Here is a 23,533-nt window from a genome sequence, read left to right on the forward strand (position 1 = left end):
TTACAGGAGGGAAAAATTACTCCTTTTACTGGCTTCCATTCAATATATTGCCCCCTTTATTGGCCCTAAACTATATTCAGTCTTCACATACCTGTTATTTAAAGGGGTTGTCCCATCACAAGGATCCTATCTATACTACTAGTTTATGTGGATTTAAGACTTTTCCTAAACGCATTGCTTTATCAAAACTGTTTGTTTGGCCGCTATCTTAATTTATTCACTTCATTGTTTACACTCCGGTTCTATGGCCCTTGGGATTATCTGTCAAGTGATGTAGCTGCCTGCTCTCAGAGGGGGAGGGAGGGGCTGGGAGCAACTCTGAGCTGTTTGTGTCTTTTAAGTAGCGGAGTTTCTCAGATAGGGGAGGTGAGAGCTCCAATTAAATTGAATTTGGCTGATAAGGGCTGAGATAGGGAGTCCGTTTCCTCTGGATGTAATGCAAGCTGACTCAAATCCAGCTCTGCTTCACACTGTGGTAATTCATTTACAACCAATCCCATGCAAGTTAAACCCCGCCCACCTATGTGCCGAGATAAGCATGAAGTGAAGAGAGCCCAACAGCTTGCAGGTTAGTGAACAAGTGTCATGGGAATACTCCTTTAAGGTGTGTGCTGTGACATCTATCTACTATACAGCAGGTTGGGAAAACCTTCCACAAGTACCACCAATATTACTAGCCCTGAGTGTGCGGGACCATTAATATATATCCACTAGAGGGAGGACCCGGCTTCGCACGTGTATATTACATTTTATGTTTGTGTACTGGCCCCATAAGAATTGTCCAATTTTGCACTGGTGTATTTTGTATGTGGTTTGTGTGTATGTCCATAAGCGTCATGTGATTATGTGTATCTCATTTTGGATGTCAGTGAAAAACCTGTGATCAGTTGTTATGGATACTTGGAGTAAAGCTGTATCTAATCCTTCCCCGTGTAGTACTGTGTTTAGATGCAAGTGTCTAATTCTTGTTGGTGTGGTACTTTGTGCAGATGCACATATCTAATCCTCCCCATGTGATATTGTGTGAAGAGGCGCGTATCTAATCCTCCAGTAAGTGAAACTGTGTGCACACGCGCGTATCTAATCCTCCCCCATGTGGAACTGTGTGCTGAGACGCGTATCTAATTCTCTGGCATGTGGTACTGTATGCAGAGGCCTGTATCTAATCCTCCCCTGTGTGGTATTGTGTGAAGAGGCGCGTATCTAATCCTCCCCCGTGTGATACTGTGTGCTGAGACGCGTATCTAATTCTCTGGCTTGTGGTACTGTGTGCAGAGGCATGTATCTAATCCTCCAAAGTGTGATACTGTGTGCACACACGTATCTAATCCTCCCCTGTGTGGTACTGTGTGAAGAGTCGCGTATCTAATCCTACTGCATGTGGTACTGTGTGCAGACGCGTGTATCTAATTCTATGGCGTTTACAACTGTGTGCAGACGCGCGTATCTAATCCTCTGGAGTGTGGAACTGTGTGTAGACGTGTGTATCTAATCCTACGGCATGTGGTACTCTGTGCAGACGTGTGTATCTATTCCTATGGCGTGTACAACTGTGTGCAGACGCGCATATCTAATCCTCTGGAGTGTGGAACTGTGTGTAGACGCACGTATCTAATTCTACGGCATGTGGTACTGTGTGCAGACGCGCGTATCTAATCCTCCCCCATGTGGTACTGTGTGTAGACGCGCGTTTCTAATCCTATGGCATGTGGTACTGTGTGCAGATGTGTGTATCTAATCCTATGGCGTGTACAACTGTGTGAAGACACGTGTATCTAATCCTCCCCTGTGTGGTATTGTGTGAAGAGGTGCGTATCTAATCCTACAGTGTGTGGAACTGTGTGTAGAAGCATGTATCCAATCCCCCGGCATGTGGTACTGTGTGCAGACGTGCGTATATAATCCTATGGCATGTGGTACTGTGTGTAGATGAGCGTATCTAATCCTCCCCCGTGTGATACTGTGTGCTGAGACGCGTATCTAATTCTCTGGCTTGTGGTACTGTGTGCAGAGGCATGTATCTAATCCTCCAAAGTGTGGTACTGTGTGCACACACAAATATCTAATCCTCCCCTGTGTGGTATTGTGTGAAGAGGCGCGTATCTAATCCTTTGGCGTGTGGAACTGTGTGTAGACGCGCGTATCTAATCCTACTGCATGTGGTACTGTGTGAAGACGTGTGTATCTAATCCTATGGCGTGTACAACTGTGTGAAGACACGTGTATCTAATCCTCCCCTGTGTGGTATTGTGTGAAGAGGTGCGTATCTAATCCTACAGTGTGTGGAACTGTGTGTAGACGCATGTATCCAATCCCCCAGCATGTGGTACTGTGTGCAGACGCGCGTATATAATCCTATGGCATGTGGTACTGTGTGTAGACGCGCGTATCTAATCCTCCCCCATGTGGTACTGTGTGCTGAGACGCGTATCTAATTCTCTGGCTTGTGGTACTGTGTGCAGAGGCATGTATCTCATCCTCCAAAGTGTGGTACTGTGTGCACACACACGTATCTAATCTTTCCCTGTGTGGTATTGTGTGAAGAGGCGCGTATCTAATCCTTCGGCGTGTGGAACTGTGTGTAGACGCACGTATCTAATCCTACTGCATGTGGTACTGTGTGAAGACGCGTGTATCTAATCCTATGGCGTGTACAACTGTGTGCAGATGCGCGTATCTAATCCTCTGGAGTGTGGAACTGTGTGAAGACGCGTGTATCTAATCCTATGACGTGTACAAATGTGTGCAGACGCGCGTATCTAATCCTCTGGAGTGTGGAACTGTGTGTAGACGCCTGTATCTAATCCTTCGGTATGTGGAACCGTGTGCAGACGCGTGTATCAAATCCTTCAGTGTGTGGAACTGTGTGCAGAAGTGCGTACTTAATTCTCTGGTTTGTGGGACTGTGTGCAGACCCGTGTATCTAATCCTCTGGTGTGTGATACTGTGTGCTGATCTGTTTATCTAATCCTCTGATGCGTGTATGTCAGTTTGGATATCAGTGTTGTATTGTGCATGTGGAGTGACCATGTGTATTGCAGTTGGAATATGAGTTAAAGTCTTGCAGGTTTGTATTGGCTAAGGGGGGGGGCACTGTGTTTGAAATGCTGTATCTCAGCAACGGTACGTCTGAGCGAGTTGGTGTCTCGTCTTAAACCTTCCCGAATATCTGAAGTATCTCTGTACCAAATTTGGTGAAGATCGGTCCAGTCGTTTGGTTCGCATTAGAGCACAGACAGACAGACAGACAGATAGACAGACAGACAGACAGACAGAAATTCATTTTTATAATATAGGGAGATAAGTAATATATCATTGGGAGGAGCAGGGATTGAACATTCTAATATGCTTGTTTTGGCTTTTGTTCCCCAGGAGATACCAATGGCAGTGAGTTATTCCTCTCACCCTATGGAAATAAAAATCTCACTTAACTGCTCCAACCATGCATTCCTACTGGGGAATCTGTGCAAATAGCTGCCAGTGTCTTAACACAGTGACAAATGTAATGATACACACAGAGATGACAGGACAGAACAGAAGGATTACTTGCAAAAATAATAGAGGCATTTTTCTTGTTTAGGTTGCAGAGTGTCCTTATAAGAGCACTTAAGTGGACACTCAGGTGTTTTTTTACTCTCTAAACTGTCAGAAAGACCATCCCCTTGATAACAACGGTTGTCTACTCACTATGTCCTCTGTTATCCCACCTTCGCCTAGAGGTTCACATGATCCTGTTTTTGAGCATAGATTGTTCTCAGATTCACCAAAGCCTCCCACCTTCTCTTTCACATTCTACCCATAGTTTCCTCTTATTTCACAGTTAGGGTACTAAGACCTCATTATCTTACCTGGTGTTATCAGGTTTACAGAACCTATGATGTGTGGTAGTTAGGGTTGAGCGATCGTGTTTGGAAAAGATCGGATACCGATCGGCGACGATCGCGATCGGAATTCCGAACACGATCTTTTTATGTGGGATCGAGATCGGTGATCTTTTCCCACAATGCTTTGCTTAGCCTTCACACTGAGTATACGCTGTATACTCAGTGTGAAGGCTCCACTGCAGTTCCATAGGAATGAATGGAAGCAGCCGGCACATAGCCTTAACCCCCTGCGCGCCGGCTGCCTCCATTCATTCGAATGGGAGGCTAAACTAAACATCTCTAGCAGCTACCTACCTCTAGAGATGGCTGCTCCAGTGCCCTCCTTCTTCTTGTCCTCGCTGCCGCTGCACACTGCAGTCTTCTTGCCTCGCTGCCCCGCCTCCCAGGTTAGTGTTTAAAGCGCTAGGTAGGCGGGGCTTGTGGCTTAGGAGAGTGACGTGACGTCTCCCCTCCCAGTACCTGCCCACACTCTCCTAACCCGCCCACACTCTCCTAACCTGGCAGGGAGGGGGCAGCAAAGGGAGAAGAGCAGCGTGGAGCAGCAGTGAGGCAAAGAAGAAGGAAGGCACGGGGCATAGGACCAGCCATCTCTGGAGGTAAGTGGACACCAGGGGGGACTAAGTAGCCAGAGGATTAAAAAGAAATTCTCTGGCTACTTTAGTGTTTCACTACACAGCGTGGATTCTAACAATTGTTAGATTCCATGCTGTATAGTGAATAGGATTGCTTTTAAAATCCGATCTCCGATTAATAAAAAAAATCCCATTGACTTGCATTGGGATTGGAATTGGGATCGAGATCGGGTTTGAATGAAAAATGATCGGAAATCGGATTTTAAAATTGATCCTGAGAAGTCAAGATCGGCTCAACCCTAGTGGTGGTAAACCCACGCAGACCTAATATTGATGGCCTATCCTATGAAAACCTAAATTATTTTGGTACACTATAATAATCTCTTTCCATGTACCATAATATTTGTAAAGTGCTGAATATGATAGCGCTATATAAATAAAATTTGTATTTATTATCATTATAGAAAAGTAAGTGGAATTAAGTCAAATAAGAAAGCCAAGAGAACTCTTCGACCCCCCCCCCCCCCCCCGCTATATCCTATGCGCCAATATTAATTAATGTCCCCAATATGTTTCTTATCAAGCTACAAATGACTATTATTTAACATAAAACAATATGTGCAATTACCAAATTCCAAAGTGGATGATATGGCGTGATAAAACATACTGTAACACAATTCACTGAGAGAATGTACTGTACTGTATGCTTTTTCTTGAAATGTACCTTTTGTGCATATACATATGTATACCACTGAAGCATCCTATTGTTAGTTACTATGGTGATAATGTCCAGACAAAATGAAAGACATCCTTTTAATGTTCCACAAATTACACAAAAGCAGAAGATTGAATATAAATACTGAATGCAATCTTCAGCAGTCACTAGTTTGCAAACTGTAGATTCAGCTTTTTAGCAGCACAAAGTCTAATCCATTAGCTGTAATCACATTTTATACAGAGCAGTAAAAACACTGTATCTTCAGCATTAACTCCTACGGGTCATAAATATAACAGTAAATGCGAGCTAGTTTTATTCTTTCCACTTCTAGTTATTGGCAATGTTATTGAAAAATGTCAATACAATCAGTCAGGAAACTTAGAGAATGAAACTATTTTACTTCTATATGCATCCATTTATCAGTATGTATAGTGATCATACACTACCAAGTCAGTCACTGCACATGCACACCATCAGGATTATGTGCAAATGCTCTGCATGTAATTCAAAGTGGAAAATCTGCAGCATAATACATAACCCATTTACAGTCAAATTCTGTTTCTCATGCAAATGAAAATTGCCCTAGGGTATATGCACATGATCAGGATTTACATACCGTATTTTCCGGACTATAAGGCGCACATAAAAACCTACGATTTCCTCAGAAATCGTAAGTGCGGCTTATAGTCCGGTGCGGCTTATATATGGATGGAAGCAGCGGCAAAGTCTGCGTGCCGCTTCCATCCTATCCTATTAATATTATAAATGTGAAAGTTTGTGGGTTTGTGGGTTTGTGTGTTTGGATGTTTGCATGTTCGGATGTTTGTTCCTAAATCACGGAAAAACTGCTCCACCCATTTGGCTGAAATTTTCCATAAACATAGTCATTACACTCGATTAAACAATAGGCTACTTTTCGTCACAATAGCGCACATACGTTTGTGCCAGGACCCCCACAAAACCCAAACTCACACCACCATCTCTGCAATCTCACACACTTTGGACCATAGCAAGCCACAAAATTCATATTGCTCTCTACAGCCTAGCCCCTAACCCCACGCAATCACATATACATATACTTTACCACTTTGCCCCTCACCTTAACGATACTCCAGGAGGCGCTCTTTAACGCTCCGGAGCAGCCATGTTTGCCGACCAGCACCACTCTGACAATCCGCGACACCGCCCACCCATGTCAATACCCCTAGGCGGTCTAATAAATGCAAAAAAAAAAGTTTTAAAAAAGTAAAAAAAATATAAAAAAAATAAATAAAAAGGATTAAAAATTCAAATCACCCCCCTTTCCCTAGAACACATATAAAAGTAGTTAAAAACTGTGAAACACATACATGTTAGGTATCCGCGCGTCCTAAATCGCCCGCTCTACAAAGTTATACAAATATTTTTCCTGTTCGGTAAACGCCGTAGCGGGAAAAATGGTCAAAAGTGCCAAACCGCCATTTTTTCACTGTTTTGATTCTGCAAAAAATTTGAATAAAAAGTGATCAAAGTAATAACATTTCCCGAAAATGGTAGAAGTACAAAGTACACCCGTCCCCGCAAAAAAAGATGCCCTATACATCCCCGTACACGCATGTATAAAAAAGTTACAACTGTTGGAATATGGCGACTTTTCAAAAAATAATTTTTTAACACAGTTTTGGATTTTTTTTAAGGGGTCAAAATGTAAATAAAACCATATAAATTTGGTATCCCCGGAATCATAACGAAGCACAGAATACAGGGGACATGTCATTTTGGTTGCACAGTGAACGCCGTAAAACCAAAGCCCGTAAGAAAGTCGCAGAAATGCATTTTTTCTTCAAATCCACCCCATTCTGAATTTTTTCCCTGCTTCCCAGTACATTATATAGAATAAATAATGGTGGCATCATGAAGAAAAATTTGTCCCGCAAAGATTAAGACCTCATATGGCTCTGGGAGCGGAGAAATAAAAAAGTTATGGGGTTTAGAAGGAGGGGAGTCAAAAACAAAAATCAAAAAATGCCATCGGCGGGAAAGGGTTAACTTCAAATACTTCTGTCCCAAAGTCACTATGTAAAGTTTCTCACAACACCGTATATATAGCAGCTCAAATACAAATTAACTTCAACACAAAAGTCTCACGTATTCTCTGAATTACAGAAAAAACAAGATACAAAGTTACATTTCATATCCCATACCTTATACACAGTACGAAAACCTTACCCGCACCTGTATATACCCACTTCTACAATCACCGCAGACGAAGTCGCGGGTACCAGCTAGTACATACATAAAAGGCACCGTAAGGGTGCATTCACACTACAGAACGCCGGCGTGTAATCACAGCCGTACACGCCGGCGTTACAGCAGGGCTGCCGGACACTTCCTATTAATTTCTATGGGAGCCGGCATGCGAGCGCTCCCCATAGAAATGAATGGACAGACACTTCCCATTCATTTCTATGGGAGCCGGCATGCGAGCGCTCCCCATAGAAATGAATGGAAAAAAGCAGTCCATTCATTTCTATGGGGAGCGCTCGCATGCCGGCTCCCATAGAAATGAATGGGAAGTGTCCGGCAGCCCTGCTGTCACGCCGGCCTGAAACAGAACGTGAAACTTACCCAGCGGTGCAGGGCAGGCGGGCGGGCATTCAGGCCTCCTCTTCCTCCGATGTTCCGTCCTTCTCCTCCGGCGCTCGCTGATAATGGCCGGGGCGCATGCGCAATATCATAATGCTTCTACTACGGCTACGCATGCGCCCAGGCCATTCTCAGTTAGCGAGCGGCGGAGGAGGAGGACGGAACATCGGAGGAAGAGGAGGCCTGAATGCCCGCCCACCCTGCACCGCTCGGTAAGTTTCACATTCTGTTTCAGGCTTTTATTTTAAAACGGGGGTGGGGTAGTTTAATCTAACTTTTACGGTTGGGCTCTATCAGCATGATTTGCTGATAGAGCCCCTCCTCGCCTGCCGAGCGCTTCCAATAGAAGCGGCTGGCACGCGGGGGGTTAAGCGGCCGCTGGCAAAGTCTGCCTGCCGCCGCTTTCAATAACATATAATGCGCACCGGACTGCGGCTTATAGTCCGGTGTGCCTTATATATGAACCGAGACGGACTATAAGGCGCTCATGGGCAATGCGGCTTATAGTCCAGTGTGCCTTATAGTCCGTAAAATACGGTACTAAAAATCTGCACTAAAATCTACATGTATATGCATAGTGTGGATTTTCATATATGTACATGTAGATTTTGAAGCAGTTTTTTTTTACGTGCTGGATAAAAGAAATGAATGAACATGTTGCACTGTAGGTTAATTTCTGCTCTGAAGTAATCTGTGTCGGGCATGAAAAATGTAATTTTTCCATTATTTTTAATGCTAATGGGCATGCCTCTCAACCACCAATTCACCATTCACCAATTCAGCATGACCATCCCGAATTCTGGGTCCTGTCCTGGTCAGCGAGAGGTATGTACCGACTTCAACTCATCTGCACCCAGAAGACACATATGTGTTGAATACAGTGGTGAAGCAGGAACTTTCTACTGTGCCCCTGTGTGTTCTGGCACCAGGAGCTGTAGGCGCAATGTGATGACGTCATTCATAACACGCCTGCATCTCCCTGAAGACTCCAAGAGCAAAAACTGCTGATATTAAACTGAGGGCAATCGGAAGGGGGCATTAAACTGGGGACAACTTGAGGAGGCTATTAAACCGTGGGGATAGCTGGAGGGGTACATTAAACTGGGGCAGCTGGAGGAGGACATTAAACTGAGGACAGCTGGACATTAATGTCCCCCTCTAGTTTCCCCCAAGTTTAATGTCTCACTCCAGCTGCCCCCAGTTTAATGTCAACCTCCAGCTGCACCATAGTTTAACGTTCTCCTCCAGCTGCCCCAGTTTAATATCCTGCCTTTAGTTGCCCCGATTTTAAACTAGGGCACCAAGAGAGGGACTTTATACTGTGGGGTCAATTGGAGGGGAACATTATAATGAGGGGGCATATAATGTTACAGTGACTTATACTGTGTGGGAGCACAAAGAGAAATAAATGGGAAATGCTGGAATCAACTTAGAAGTTAGTTGAAAGTTTTCTTCGGCGCGAGTGGCGTCTTTCTCTGTACTTTGAAAGTTGAGAGGTATGCTAATGGATTGCACAGTGGATTTTCTGCATTGAAATCTGCATGGAGAATCTGCACATAATCCTCATTGTCTTCTTGTACCTCTATAGTGTCGACTTTAACATCTGCTTTAACAACTTTTAATTTACTTTCTTTATCCAGCATAGAGTTAAAGAGGACCTTTCATGGGTTTGGGCACAGGCAGTTCTATATACTGCTGGAAAGCCAACAGTGCGCTGAGTTCAGCGCACCATTCGCTTTCCCGATCTGTGCCCCGGGTAAAGAGCTATCGGTACCGGTACCATAGCTCTTTACAGTCAGAAGGGCGTTTCTGACAGTCTGTCAGGAACGTCCTTCTCCACAGCAGCGCCTATCGTGCTGTACAGTGTGAGTGGGGAGGAACGCCTCCCTCCCCTCCTGATAATACTCATCTATGGACGAGTACTGTGAGCAGAGGGAGGGGGCGTTCAAGGCACTGTCGACTTTCCAGCAGTATATAGAACTGCCTGTGCCCAAATCCATGAAAGGTCCTCTTTAAAGGGATTCTATCATTAGAATCCCGTTTTTAGCTAAACCCTTGTAGGAATAGCCTTAAGAAAAGCTATTCTTCTCCTACCTTTAGATGTCTTCTCCGCGCCTCCGTTCCTTAGATATCCCGGTTTTCGTCCATATGCTAACAGCATGAGGGCATCACCAGTGCTGCGAGAAAACTATCCAGTGTCGCCCCTGCCTATCTTATTCGGCGCCTCCACCTCTTCTTTCCTGTTTGGCCACAGGAAAATGGCGACAGACGTGCGCAGTCGACGCTTTTTGAAATGTACATGACGGGCAAGGAAGAAGAGGCGGAAGAGACGAATAAGAAGAAGGCGGCACTGGATAGTATTCTCGCAGCACAGGAGACACCCCCAGTGCTGTTTTAGCGCTGGGGACCGTTCCCAGTGCTGCAAGAAAACTAATTAGCATATGGAGGAAAACCGAGATATCTAAGGAACGACGGCGTGGAGAAGACATCTAAAGGTAGGGGAAGAATAGCCTTTATGAGAAAAACAAAAGATTTCCACCTACTTGGGGAGTAAGAGCTAGTGTACTGTACACATAATCTTCCAGGAGCAATATCTTTAGATGGGGTGCATTGATTTTAGAACTAAAAATGCCAAATTGATCAGGGGTGGAGTGAGAATCAAATGATGAATGGCCTTTAGTAATTTGTATTGATGACAGGACCTCTATTATCTTCATCAGAGGCTTTGTTCTGAGCCTCCATCTCAGAGTACATCTACAATTGTAAACTATAACAGCAAAATTAACGGATATCCAACAGACCCCCTGTTGTTTAATTTGTTCTTCTATTCTTATTTATGGAGCAGAAAAATGGACTAAACAATAGAGGAGGTAGTGAGTTTACAAACATAGCGTCACTCTGAGGTCATTGACCAGAAAATAAATCAGATAAACGAGGATGAATTTACACAGGATATATATCAGGAAGTGTTTTGTATTGATGCATCCTGCGATTTGGCCCATATTTTTTTTTTTTATAAATGGATACTCCTTTTCAGCTGCAAGGATGTGTATAATATATATATATATATATATATATATATATATATATATATATATATATATATATATATATATATATATATTTTTTATACACATCTCAAAAAAGTAAAGGGAACACTCAAACAACACATCCTAGATCTGAATGAATGAAATATTCTCATTGAATACTTTGTTCTTTACAAAGTTGAATGTGATGACAATAAAATCAAACTAAAATCATCAATGGAGATCAAATTTATTAACCAAGGAGGCCATGGAGGCCTGGATTTGGAGTCCCCCACCAAAAAAATTAAAGTGGAAAAACACACTACAGGCTGATCCATTTGTGATGTAATGTCCTTAACATGTCAAAATGAGGCTCAGTAGTGTGTGTGGCCTCAACGTGCCTGTATGACCTCCCTACAACCCCTGGGCATGCTCCTGATGAGGTGGCGGATGGTCTTCTGAGGGATCTCCTCCCATACATGGACTAAAGCATCTGCCAACTCCTGGATAGTCTGTGGTGCAACGTGATGTTGGTGGATGGAGCGAGACATGATGCCCCAGATGTGCTCAATCAGATTCAGGTCTGGGGAATGGGCGGGCCAGTTCATAGCTTCAATGCCTTCATCTTGCAGGAATTGCTGACACACTTCAGCCACATGAGGTCTAGCATTGTCCTGCATTAGGAGGAACCCAGGGCCAACCGCACCAGCATATGGTCTCACAAGGGGTCTGAGGATCTCATCTCGGTACCTAATGGCAGTCAATTTACCTTTGGCGAGCACATGGAGGACTGTGCAGCCCTTCAAAGAAATGTCACCCCACACATTACTGACCCACTGCCAAACCGGTCATGCTGAAGGATGTGACAGGAAGCCAAACGCTCTCCACGGCATCTCCAAACATCCTTTCACACTTCCTATATACCTGAACGTGTCCCGAGCACCCCATTAGTGCTCTGTAAGTATAATATAATTATAGTAACAGTATGTGAGGGGACTATTACATGTGGGGGCACTATTACAGGAATAATGCCCCTTCCCTGGTAATATCCCCTCCCCCTAGTGCTCTGGTCTGATGCAGCTTGGCAATCACAGTCTGCACCCAACCCTCTCCCAGGGATTCTGTCATCTGTCATTGTTACCCTTTGACTAGTAAGAGGGCGATTCTGATAACACACCCACTCTGTACAGCAGAGTTGATAACTACCTGATTTGCTAAGGCCCCATGTTTTGGAAAAGCTGCTTTTTTTGTTGCACATTTAGTTTTTTGAACCAAAGCCACGAGTGGCATAATGGAAAGCTACTGTGTAAGAGCTGCCTTTATATTTCTCATTCCTTTTGGAGCTACTCCTCCATTTGGCTAAAAAAAAAAAAACAACACACCTAAATCTGCAACAAAAAAGCAGCTTTTTCGCAACGTGGGGCCTTAGACTTAAACAGGAAGTTTTTCTGTTGTGAATGGTCTATTTGCCACAGTGAAAGCTACAACATATCATTTGGGTGTATTAATAGGGACATGGAAAATGCTAAAAAAATACTGCAAAAATGTTCAAAAACTGCGTTTTATCTACAAACGTAGTTTAAATAATCTTTTAAGGCTGAGCACTCTGCTCTGGATTAGGCCCAAATGTATGGATCTAGTCAGGAGGGAGTGTCTTCAGGCCAGACGTCCACGGCTGAATCGGCTACGGCATCCTCTTAAAGAATGAGCATGTCGCTTCTTTTTTCTGGGAGCCGGAACAGATCGCTCGCGGAAAAAGAAATGACAGGCTCCCATTGATTTCAATCGGTGAAGGAGGAGGTGAATGTCACCTTTTTTTTTTTTTTTTTAAATATATTTTATTTATTTATTTTTTATTTTTTATTTTCCCGAAGCAATTTTGCTGCTGTTGTAGAGTCTACTTGTTGTGATTTTAGCCAGTGGGATCAGTGCCACACGTTTATGGCATACCAGGCAACACTGTTAAGTCCTACTCATTTCATTTACTATTCTAGGGTTCTGTCTTATTTTCCTCGCCTACTTATACTCTTGTTTCCATATGATCTAATGTGTTTGACACAATTTTATAAAGTAGATTCCACCTACACTGTGTTGTGTATTTGTAATCTTGGTGATTTTCCAGACAGCTTCTATCTTTTACCCCTGGCTTTTACATATATAAATCCTAACGACTTGATAATGCCTATTGGATATATACATGTATATGTACTCAAGGTACCATCTGCATACATCTAAATATCAGATAGTACATTACTAGAAAAACAAGACAAAACATGTGTTTCATACCTCTACAGCTTCGTAATACATGGCCTTTGCTTCATTATCTTGTTTAGCTGACATCAGCCAAGACTTGATTAAGTATTCATAGAAGCTGTCACCAAGTCCTCCAAGAGATACATGATCTATAGAAGGAGAAGCGACACACAATTTGTACAGGAAGGATGATAAGAAAATTAATCCGACATTTCATTTGTGCACATGCAAATCTTGCTGTTAAGCATCCATGCCAAGTGTCTGTTAAATTCCAGATTTCACTCAACATTGTCATATGATTGATTCATAATGAAATGCTTTATACAATCCATACCCACTGGATTATATTGGGTCAAGTCTAAAGCGTCTAGGAACTTACAAGTTAACAAAGTGTCTTTAAAAGTAAGCTTTTTTTATTTTTTCATCTTTTAGTCTATTTTGAAGTTGATGGGAGCGAAGTAGTAATAGCACCAGCCACTATACAGTGTATGGAGCTATCTGCTTCCTGCTCTGAGCACTGTATAGTGTGGACATTAGAAACAATCCCGAACAGCTTATCCATGCAGAGACAGTCTGACAGCCTCAGCAATCAGACATTTATTGTCTATCTTAATAATAGACCATAAACAAAATCCTGGACAGTCCCTTTGATAGTCACAGTTTACTTCCCACAGGGCATAACCACAACAATTTCTCACAGAAGTCAATATATTACAAGCTACAGATTCTGATGCTCCATATGACTGCTGTACAGCAAACTCTGGCTGTTCTTATAAAGCAGAGAAGCACAAGAAGGCTGCCATCATAACCACTGATCCATTCAAATGACTGTTGAATGGATATGTGGCCAAAGGTGTCCAGAGTTTGCTAGTGACTTCTTCCTCTGCACCCCCTACAACTACATTCGTGCCTATGGCAGGACCAAAGGAGCATGTGTAGCCAGTGCCAGCAAGCATGCTGCTCATCTAGGATTATATAATTGTATACAGGACTACAGCAAGATAAGATAAGCAAGCAAGATAAGACTTTTCCAAGGATGAAGGAAAACCTAACAATAATTCAGTAGAAAGTACTACCACATATTGTTCACTCAAATGAATGGACCATGTGATGGATATTTGTGTCAAGTCCATGTGAAAGCCTCTCAATAAATCAATAAATATAGGATTACCAGTTCAGTAGATAAATGTTGCTGTAGGTATGAAGGTATTCGCACATTATGTCCCTTAATTTATTCACACTGGAAGCAAATGTTTGTTTATATATTTTTGACTAGCATTTCCCGCGACTTCGTCCGCTGCCCACCTGGGCGACCCACCTCCAGCACGGAGCAAAAAAGTGCTGCAGGAAACACCATGGCAGAAATACATTGCAGTTTTTCCCGCAGCGCTTTTCACAGAAAGTCCGCTTCAGTTGTAACTATCAGGAAACCGCTACTGTTTCCTTAAAGGGGCTCCATCAGCAAAATTATGCTGATAGAGCCCCACATATGCGTGAATAGCCTTTAAAAAGGCTATTCAGGCACCGCTAATCTAATTTTAAACCCCCGCCCATTTTAAAATAAAACTATAAAAACATATATGTAAATGAAACCTGAACATGCACGCTGGGCGGTCGTGCACGATCCGACGTCATCTTCGGTCCCTCCTTCCTTTTCTTTCTTCTTCCAGCAACATCCTACTCTTCTGGATCTTCTCCGCCTTCATCTTCTGTTTTTCCGGCGGGTTGTGTTCAAATCCCACGCGTGCGCAGTAGCGTTCCCTATGGAGTGCTACTGCGCACATGCCGCTGCCATTTTTGTTGTAGTTCTAAGTATCCTTAGAACTACGTGAGCATGCGCAGAACGCTCGCGAACTTCTTCATATCCGGAAGAAAGGAAGATGAAGGCGGAGAAGAGCCAGGACAGGAGGATGTCGCTGGAAGAAAAAAGAAGAGGAAGGAGGGACCGAAGATGACGTTGGATCGGGCATGACCGCACAGCGTGCATGTTCAGGTATCATTTACATATATGTTTTTATAGTTTTATTCTAAAACAGGCGGGGGGTTTAAAATTTGATTAGCAGTGGCTGAATAGCCTTTCTAAAGGCTATTCACGCATACATGGGGCTCTATCAGCATAATTTTGCTGATAGAGCCCCTTTAAGGGTTTATTCACATGGAGTTTTTTGGCACTGATTTTGACGCGGAACCCACCTCAAAATCCACATGGAAAAAAGCTACTGGAAAAAGAAACCCATTGAAGTCAATAGGAGGATTTTTTTCCACGTGGATTCTGAGGCAGATTCAGCGTCAAAATCAGTGCCAAAAAAACTCCATGTGAATGGACCCTTAGTATAATTGACTTGCTGCAATTTCCAAAATCACAATGGTTGTGGAAATCACAGCATATTTTTCTGTAATGTGTGGATGCAAAATGCCACGGTTTTTACCACGGCGTGTCCGCTGCAGCCAAATTTTATGTCACATGGGGCTCAGCCTTAATGTTATTTTTTACTACCACTTTCTACAGCCTTCATTTTTATACCACAACTGTTTCAGAAAAGACCTGCTCTGTGAATCAACTGAGCTTATATTGCAGTACGTACGTTGGACCCAGCTCCCACTGACAGGACTGAAATAATTAGGATACAGTCCATGAGGTTTCTCCATTTTTTTCAATATTCTCCTAATGGTGTTTACCTGCAGAAAATAAATAAACAATATTAATCAATAATATTAATGAATTTAATAATGGATTTTCCACTTCCTGTGGAACTAGATAATAAACATGATTTACAATTATTTGAAAGTATGTTGCAGAAGATCAGATTATATTTCTATGATACATCTCCGTAGACAAAATCTGAAATTGTGACAGTTTATACCTTGTCAATGAATACTGAGTCTCCAGATAGCTCACTCAGTTTCAGAAACTCCAAGTGCAAAGTTCCAAATTCAGCTAAAATGCTGCTCCCAGCAGACGCCCATCCCCAGCTCCAGTTCAAGCCACTAAAATAATCGTACAATATAATAATTAGTTACAATGTGACGCATGCTACAAACATTGGTAACATCAATGCAGTTTTACAGTTTTGAACCCCATATACAGATTATAGTATACATAGCATACTATATATAGTATACATAAAGGTGACACCATAAAATCTTAAAGGCAAATTTGTGAATACATTGCATGACATTATGTTCTGGCTTAGAATTCAGAAATTAGCCATAAAAAATAAAGATGTACAATATATTTCTTGTCACATTCAGAAACATCTTTTGTAACACTTTAAATTCAATATTCTGAATGTTTCAGTTTGGCCAAATTCTGGGTATCCTTTTTATAACGCTTTTGTTCTGAGAGCTCCACAGTTGCACAATGTTAGATCTGGTGTCCATGGAGGCCACAACATTTTGTTCACAATACGTTCTGCTGTCAATGCTGCCTGAATTTAGGAAAACAAATTACTCATGCTCAGCAGACATATAGGACATCTGTGGATACAACATTTTTCATGGACATTTGCATTTATTAGGAATAACTTGTGAACCTTTTATGACAATTGTGAAAGACAATCACCTCCATTTCTATTAGGGTCTTCTCTGAAAAGAATCTTTCTATATGTTTAATCTGAACTCCCATGGTTTATTCTCTATATTTGTGTGTATCCCGGATGAACTATGAACTATAGTCTAGTATAAATGCTGCCACTAGTCAGTCCACAGGCAAGTGTAAGTACTGCAATCAGTCCACAGTCTAGTGTAAATGCCACCGGTGGTCAGTCCACAGTTTAATATAAACAGTGGGGCCCTGGCCAAAATTAAAAGCAGGGCCCCAAATACTGATATACCAACAATGTCATCATACTCATTGAATTAAGTAGGCAGTTGCAGCACTTCCAGTGGCAACCCTTTTAACCACCAGGACCAGACACATTTTCGGGTTTTTTGTATGTACGTATTAAGGGCTATAACATCTTTATCATTTGCATTATTCAACTAATTTCTGTGTCTTTTTTCAGTGATATATAGGGCTTTTGTTAGGACAGGCCAGGGCCTCTGCTGTGTTGCGTTTTCCATCCTTGCTCCCTGTCACCTGTCTCCTGCCTCCTGTCCCTGTTCTTCGATTCCTGGATTGTTGACCTGGCTTGCTTTACAGACCTCTCCTCCGTAATCCTGATTTGGCACCTTCCTGACCTCATGTGTATGACCTTTGGCTTCCAACTGACCTCCCTTTTGGATGCTGTTTTTGGATACTCCGTTTACTTCCAGTGTATGACCTGGCTTCCCTGACTACGCTTCTGACTCTGCCTTCTGCTACCACATGACCTCCAGTTATCGACTTGGCTTGCTTGACCACAAATTTGTTCCTTGGGTATCTGCGTGACTCCCCTGGATTACCCTCCTGCTCACCTGTTACTCAAGCCCATCCTGCTCTCCTGGACTTCACTCTATGGTTAGTGTCTGAGTCCTACTGAGTCTTCCTATTTGGGGTTCGCTGGGTGTGCATCACTCTCTGGGCAGTGGCGTATCTGGGCCCCGGACTTTAACCAAGTCCAACTCAGGAGATCTGGTGAAGAACTCTGGAGCCTGATTCCGCTCTGGTTTGGAGAGCAGAGCACACCCAGGACTGTTTTTACCTCAGTGCTTGGGGGTTGTAGTTGACCAGAACTCACTGAGTTATTTGTTGCATCAGGTGCTTCACAGCTTTATTTTTAAGTTGTTTTTATTTTTGCATGTGTTTCAATTTTTTTTATATCTGGGAAAACATTAACAAAAGAGAGGGGAAAACGTGTCTGTTTTTCACTTTTCCTTTTTATTTAATAGCACAAAATGCTACTAAAAACTGTTTTGAATAGTTTTTCCTGTTATTGACATTTTTTTAAATTATTTTACTTTTCTACTTACTTTCTTTCTTTTCCCAATTAGGTCATTATTTTTTTTTTGTGGGGGAGGTTGATTTTCCCTGTAACTGGGGCTGTAACATTTAGTCGAGTTACATGAGGAATACAGCCTAGCCCATAGCTATAGAGCTGATAAGGGCCCCTTCACATGGCGTAAGCGCTCGGCTCATTCTGAGCCGTACACGCGAGCGCTTCTAAACACTTCCCATTCACTTCAAAGGGAGCGTGCGTAAAGCCGGCTTTACGAGCGCTGCTATTGAAGTGAATGGGAAGTGTTTAGAAACGCTTGCGTGTACGGCTCGGAATGAGCCAAGCGCTTATGCCGTGTGAAGGGGCCCTTAGAGTCATGTAAGACCCAGCAGCTCTAACAGACTCTGATCCCCAGTGGATCACGTCACCGCCTGGTCAGAGGGAACCTGCATCATAGCGGTGCCTATAGCTTTGTATACAGCTCTCATTGAGCATTGTGTAGACAGTGATCAGGAAGGCAGGGATGGTAGTAAACGTCTCTGCCTTCTCTAGGAGTCCTTCGGCTGTAGTTGCAGCTGGCTCCCTGTTTCAGCAGCTGCACATATAATATGCTTCTGGATATCCAAATATGTAGGTGTCAATCTTTTTTTTGGGCATCAGCCATAGATCCTGTAATATCCCACTTCTGAACCAAGTCTTGTGTGTTGCTTTTGCTGAAATGGTAAGGTCTGGTAATTGACAAAAAAAACAGTTCTGTGAGCCTTGATAGACTTATACTAGCGCAATTCCAGGTCAATGTGAATAGAGTAATAATACAACTCAACTTTCGTTGTATACTTTGGTATCTCTGGATTTGTCTATAGCCTACATGTTCTAAATATCAGTAGACCTGAGATATCTACCAAAACTAAAGCCACAAGGGCAAACTGAAAACTGAAGACCATTTACTACTCTTTATTGTTCTTTTTCGGCATGTTCATGAAACAAGCATCCTCTCCATCTAGTTACAAGTAAATACAAAGCGTTGATATAACTAGAGAAAAATAATTATAAAACATATATTTGTAATCCATGGTTATTTACACAGTAGAATTCCCAAGTCTCAATATATTGTGGATGTTTCTATTTTGGTTAGAAGAGAGTAATAATAATCTGAGATGGAGGCAAGACATGAAGTAGTTATTATAACTCTTACTGATTAGATGTTCCAAAAATCCTTAATCTGAAATTATCTTGTCAAAGAAAGGATACTAGCAGTGACAGCAAATTACACGTGTGTACTGAGTCATAACCAGGACACTGTTTCTTTTTCCTATAGAAAATACATCATGTGGATTAAAAAATGTTGTTTTTTTCAATAATTTTTTTACTATTTGCTTCGTACCAACACGTTACAAGTAGCTCATCAATTTCTCAAAAACTATGTTAAAACTGTGAATGTGGTGATGCCCTCTCAGCTCCAGCAATGTCTAGAATGATATTTAACAACTTAATATTTTTAACATTATTATTAGAGATGAGCAAACAGTGAAATATTCGATATTCGTTTCGAATAGCCCCTCAATATTCGACTATTCTAACGAATATCAAATCCCATTATAGTCTATTGGGGAAAAGGCTTTGTTTAAGGGGAAACCACTATTCGACTCAGGAGGGTCACCAAGTCCACTATGACACCCCAGGAAATGATGACAACACCTCTGGAATGCAACTGGGACAGCAGGGGAAGCATGCCTGGGGGCATCTAACACGCCCAAGTCACTGTATTACATCACTAATAATGCGGGAGCTGACTTTTTTTAACACAGCTCTGCTACATCTCAGGTATAGCAGAGTTGAGCGCACAGTGGGAGCTTACTTTTTCTCATAGGAATGCATTGACCAGCGTTGATTGGCCTAATGCCATACAGTGTACAGCATTCGGCCAATCAACGCTGGTTGTGCCGAAGGAGGCAGAGTCTAAGATCGGTCCACAGCAGTCTCCATTATGGTCCGATCTCAGATGTAGCAGAGTTGAGCGCACAGCTCTGCTACATCTCTGGTATAGCAGAGTTTAGCGCACAGCTCTACTACATCTCAGATGTGGCAGAGTTGAGCGCACAGAATTACTACATCTCAGATGTAGCAGCGTTGAGTGCACAGCTCTGTTACATCTCAGGTATAGCAGAGTTGAGCGCACAGCTCTACTACATCTCAGATGTAGCAGAGTAGAGCGCACAGCCCTGCTACATCTCAGGTATAGCAGAGTTGAGCGCACATAAATGTATTTAACTTTTTCTGTGCACCTAGTTAAAGGGGTTATGCCACAGAAAGTACTTATCCTCTATGTATTGGAATGGTGTGATCCTGACTGCTGAGACCCCCATGATCCCTGACCACAGCCAGGCTTAATGGAGGTGGATGGCACTCCCATTCACTTCAATGGGAGCACTTGGCTATTGGAGAACAAGATAGATAGATGACGTACAGCAATCATCTATCTCTGGTGCTCCTATTGAAGTGAATGGTGTCGTCCACCACCAAACACACCTACATTCAGCGTGGCTAAATGCGCACCAGGGTAAAGGACCTCCTGTTCTCGCCTTGTGCCATAACACCTTAAATGATATTCTTACTTGGTATTAACATAAGTGTTGACTGTGATCTGACCTGTGGCTTATCCTCTAAAATAGAAACTATTCTAGGGACACTGACCTTATCTGTTTCCAATTTGTCTCAGTTATAGCTGTCAGCCAAAGAGGCCAGTTACTCATCTACAGTCAAGTCTGTTCTTTCAAAAGACTCTACTCAATTCAGCCAGCACAAATCAATGATAAAAGAAATCAAACATGACAGCCCAACAGAAGAATCGGAAATTATCTAATGGGTACATGCGATATCATGTGCAGAATGAACCTCTAAATGTCAGCACAATACGAGATTGAATACCAAGCTATGGCTGCATAGTTTAAAGTGCTTTTATTGCATTGCCATCCATACATTCAGAAGAAAGTCTTACTTTCCAAGGTTGATAATACCACGAGGGATTCCAGTAGGCGTACTAAATGCTGGTAACAATTTCTTCCCAAGAACGATTGCTTTTTCACGGAAAACCTGGAAACAAATGCAATATTTCAATTCAGGCCTTGCTCATATTTCAGTTTCTACTTTTTTTTATTACAAATACTAGCTATAGCCCGCGACCTCGTCCGCTGTCCCCTCCCCCTTGCGCGATCCGGCCTGTGGCACCCCATGGCCCTTTCCTTGCATCCAGCGCGGTTACCTCCCACAGTGTCGTGGGCCAGGACCCCACGGCCCCGCTGCTGCACCTCTGGCCCTCCCCTTTCCCTCCACCTGCACCCCCGGCTCTCCCCTTACCCCCCACCCGCGTCCCCGGCCCCCTTTCCCCCTTTAGAGTTACAGTCACCTCCTACCTCTTCCCCCCAGCACCACCCACCCGTGACTTTGGTTCCCCCCCCCTACTTGCCTTCTGTCCTCTGGTGTGAAACCCGACCCCCCCCTGCCTCCTCTCTAACCCCTACCACCAGCACCACCCCTAAACCAGCAACCCCCCCCACCCTCGGCCCCTACAGATCACCCATGCCCCACCACCCCTCTCACCCTTAAGCAAGCAGCTCAGCTGACTAAGATGGCATTTCCTCTGCCGGCGCTGCGTGGTGTGTGTGCCGCGGCGGCACCCGGAGAAGGCTGACCTGTCCTGATGTACTCTGCCGGTGTGTGGGCGCTGCGCTGCTCCTTCCCCGCTATATTCCTTCTCCGCGTCAGCAGCCGGACCAAGCTGCGGGTCCGGCGTCATGTTCCTATGGCAGCTGGGAGGCGTGCGCAGGGTCCCCGGGCTGTCGGTCTTTCGCTCCTACTGCAGCCTATGGCACGTAGCAGTAGAAGCGCCGGTTTTATGCTAAGCTATACCAGCGCTTCTACTGCAGGTTGTGTAGCCTAGGCTGCAGTAGGAGCAAAAGACCGACAGGACAGGGACCCTGCGCACGCCTCCCGGCTGCCATAGGAACATGACGCCGGCCCCGCAGCTTGGTCCGGCTGCCGACGCGGAGAAGGAATATAGCAGGGAAGGAGCAGCGTAGCGCCCACGCACCGGCAGAGGACATCAGGACAGGTCAGCTTTCTCCGGGTGCCAGCGCGGCACACACACCACGCAGCGCCGGCAGAGGAAATGCCATCTTAGTCAGCTGAGCTGCGGGAGCAGCTTGCTTAAGGGTGAGAGGGGTGGTGGGCCATGTTTATTACGGTCTTCCCGGTCAATCGGCCCGCCCACACCTTGCCGGCAACGTATGGTGCTGCAGCGCTGGCTCCCTAGCCCGCCTACACCCTGCCATGCACCAATAGGAGGTGCGTGGAAAGACCTGGGCTGGCAGAATGCCAGCTTCTATAGCCGAGGCAGAGGGGTCTTTGGAGGGTGACGGTGGCGATTTGGGGTGAGTGACCCACATTTAAAGTAGCCTATGCATATTTCGTGGGAATTATGTAGGTGTGCGTGAAAGTTCCCCCCAATCCGTTCAGCCGTTTGGCTGTGATTGAGGAACAAACATCCGAACATTTTATAATATTAATAGGATAACTGCACAACAGACCTTAAAGAGGACCTGTACCATAGTTTTCCATATAAAATGAACAATGGGCTTGGTACAGACTGCTCCAATCTTTATCATAAAAAGTTGAAGCTATACTTTACTAGGTTAGTGTAAAGCCGGTAGGTAGTAGTTGGACCAGAAGGCGCCCAAAGTAGTATAAATGTAGTAAAGTACATTGTAATTTGGTGCTCTGTTACAGGTTTTACATTGGGCCCCGGAACTTGAACTTTCTAAAAGCTTTTGTGTCATCAATAAATTAATAGAGATGAGCGAACACTAAAATGTTCGAGGTTCGAAATTCGATTCGAACAGCCGCTCACTGTTCGTGTGTTCGAACGGGTTTCGAACCCCATTATAGTCTATGGGGAACATATACTTGTTAAGAGGGAAACCCAAATCCGTGTCTGGAGGGTCACCAAGTCCACTATCACACCACAGGAAATGATACCAACACCTCTGGAATGACACTGGGACAGCAGGGGAAGCATGTCTGGGGGCATCTAACACACCAAAGACCCTCTATTACCCCAACATCACAGCCTAACAACTACACACTTTACACACTCAATACCACCTCTCAGACAGTAGGAAAACACCTTGAAACGTGTATTTGGCACTTGGAGTGAGGAGAGCTTGTCACCAGCAGTGAATTTGGCCCTTGTAGTAAGTTGAGGATGGCACCAACATTTGTTTTGAAAATCAGGGTGGATTGAGCCTCTAACCAGCAGAGTTTGGGCAAATTCATGGTGGAGGGAGCCTCTAAAAACCCCAGTTTGGACCAATTCATGGTGGAGGGAGCCTCTAAAAACCCTAGTTTGGACCAATTCATGGTGGAGGGCGCCTCTAAACAGCCCAGTTTGGACCAATTCATGGTGGAGGGAGCCTCTAAACAGCCCAGTTTGGACCAATTCATGGTGGAGGGAGCCTCTAAAAACCCCAGTTTGGACCAATTCATGGTTGAGGGAGCCTCTAAAAACCCCAGTTTGGACCAATTCATGGTGGAGGGAGCCTCT

At 43.8% G+C, this 23,533-nt stretch overlaps 1 protein-coding gene across 1 annotated transcript in view; it reads right to left on the reverse strand.

Moving 5' to 3' along the window:
- LOC142195098 (mannosyl-oligosaccharide 1,2-alpha-mannosidase IA-like) overlaps positions 1-23,533 on the reverse strand; it is a 107,041-nt gene that overhangs the window by 19,221 nt on the left and 64,287 nt on the right. The window contains exons 6-9 of the mRNA XM_075264623.1: positions 20,933-21,027; positions 15,943-16,066; positions 15,664-15,757; positions 13,112-13,227 (exon numbers count right to left, since the gene is read on the reverse strand). Coding sequence (XP_075120724.1) covers positions 13,112-13,227; positions 15,664-15,757; positions 15,943-16,066; positions 20,933-21,027 — 429 coding nt within the window. The remainder of the gene's footprint in view (positions 1-13,111; positions 13,228-15,663; positions 15,758-15,942; positions 16,067-20,932; positions 21,028-23,533) is intronic.

The sequence above is a fragment of the Leptodactylus fuscus genome, chromosome 2, assembly GCF_031893055.1.
Source record: "Leptodactylus fuscus isolate aLepFus1 chromosome 2, aLepFus1.hap2, whole genome shotgun sequence".
In the NCBI taxonomy this organism is placed as follows: Eukaryota; Metazoa; Chordata; class Amphibia; order Anura; family Leptodactylidae; genus Leptodactylus; species Leptodactylus fuscus.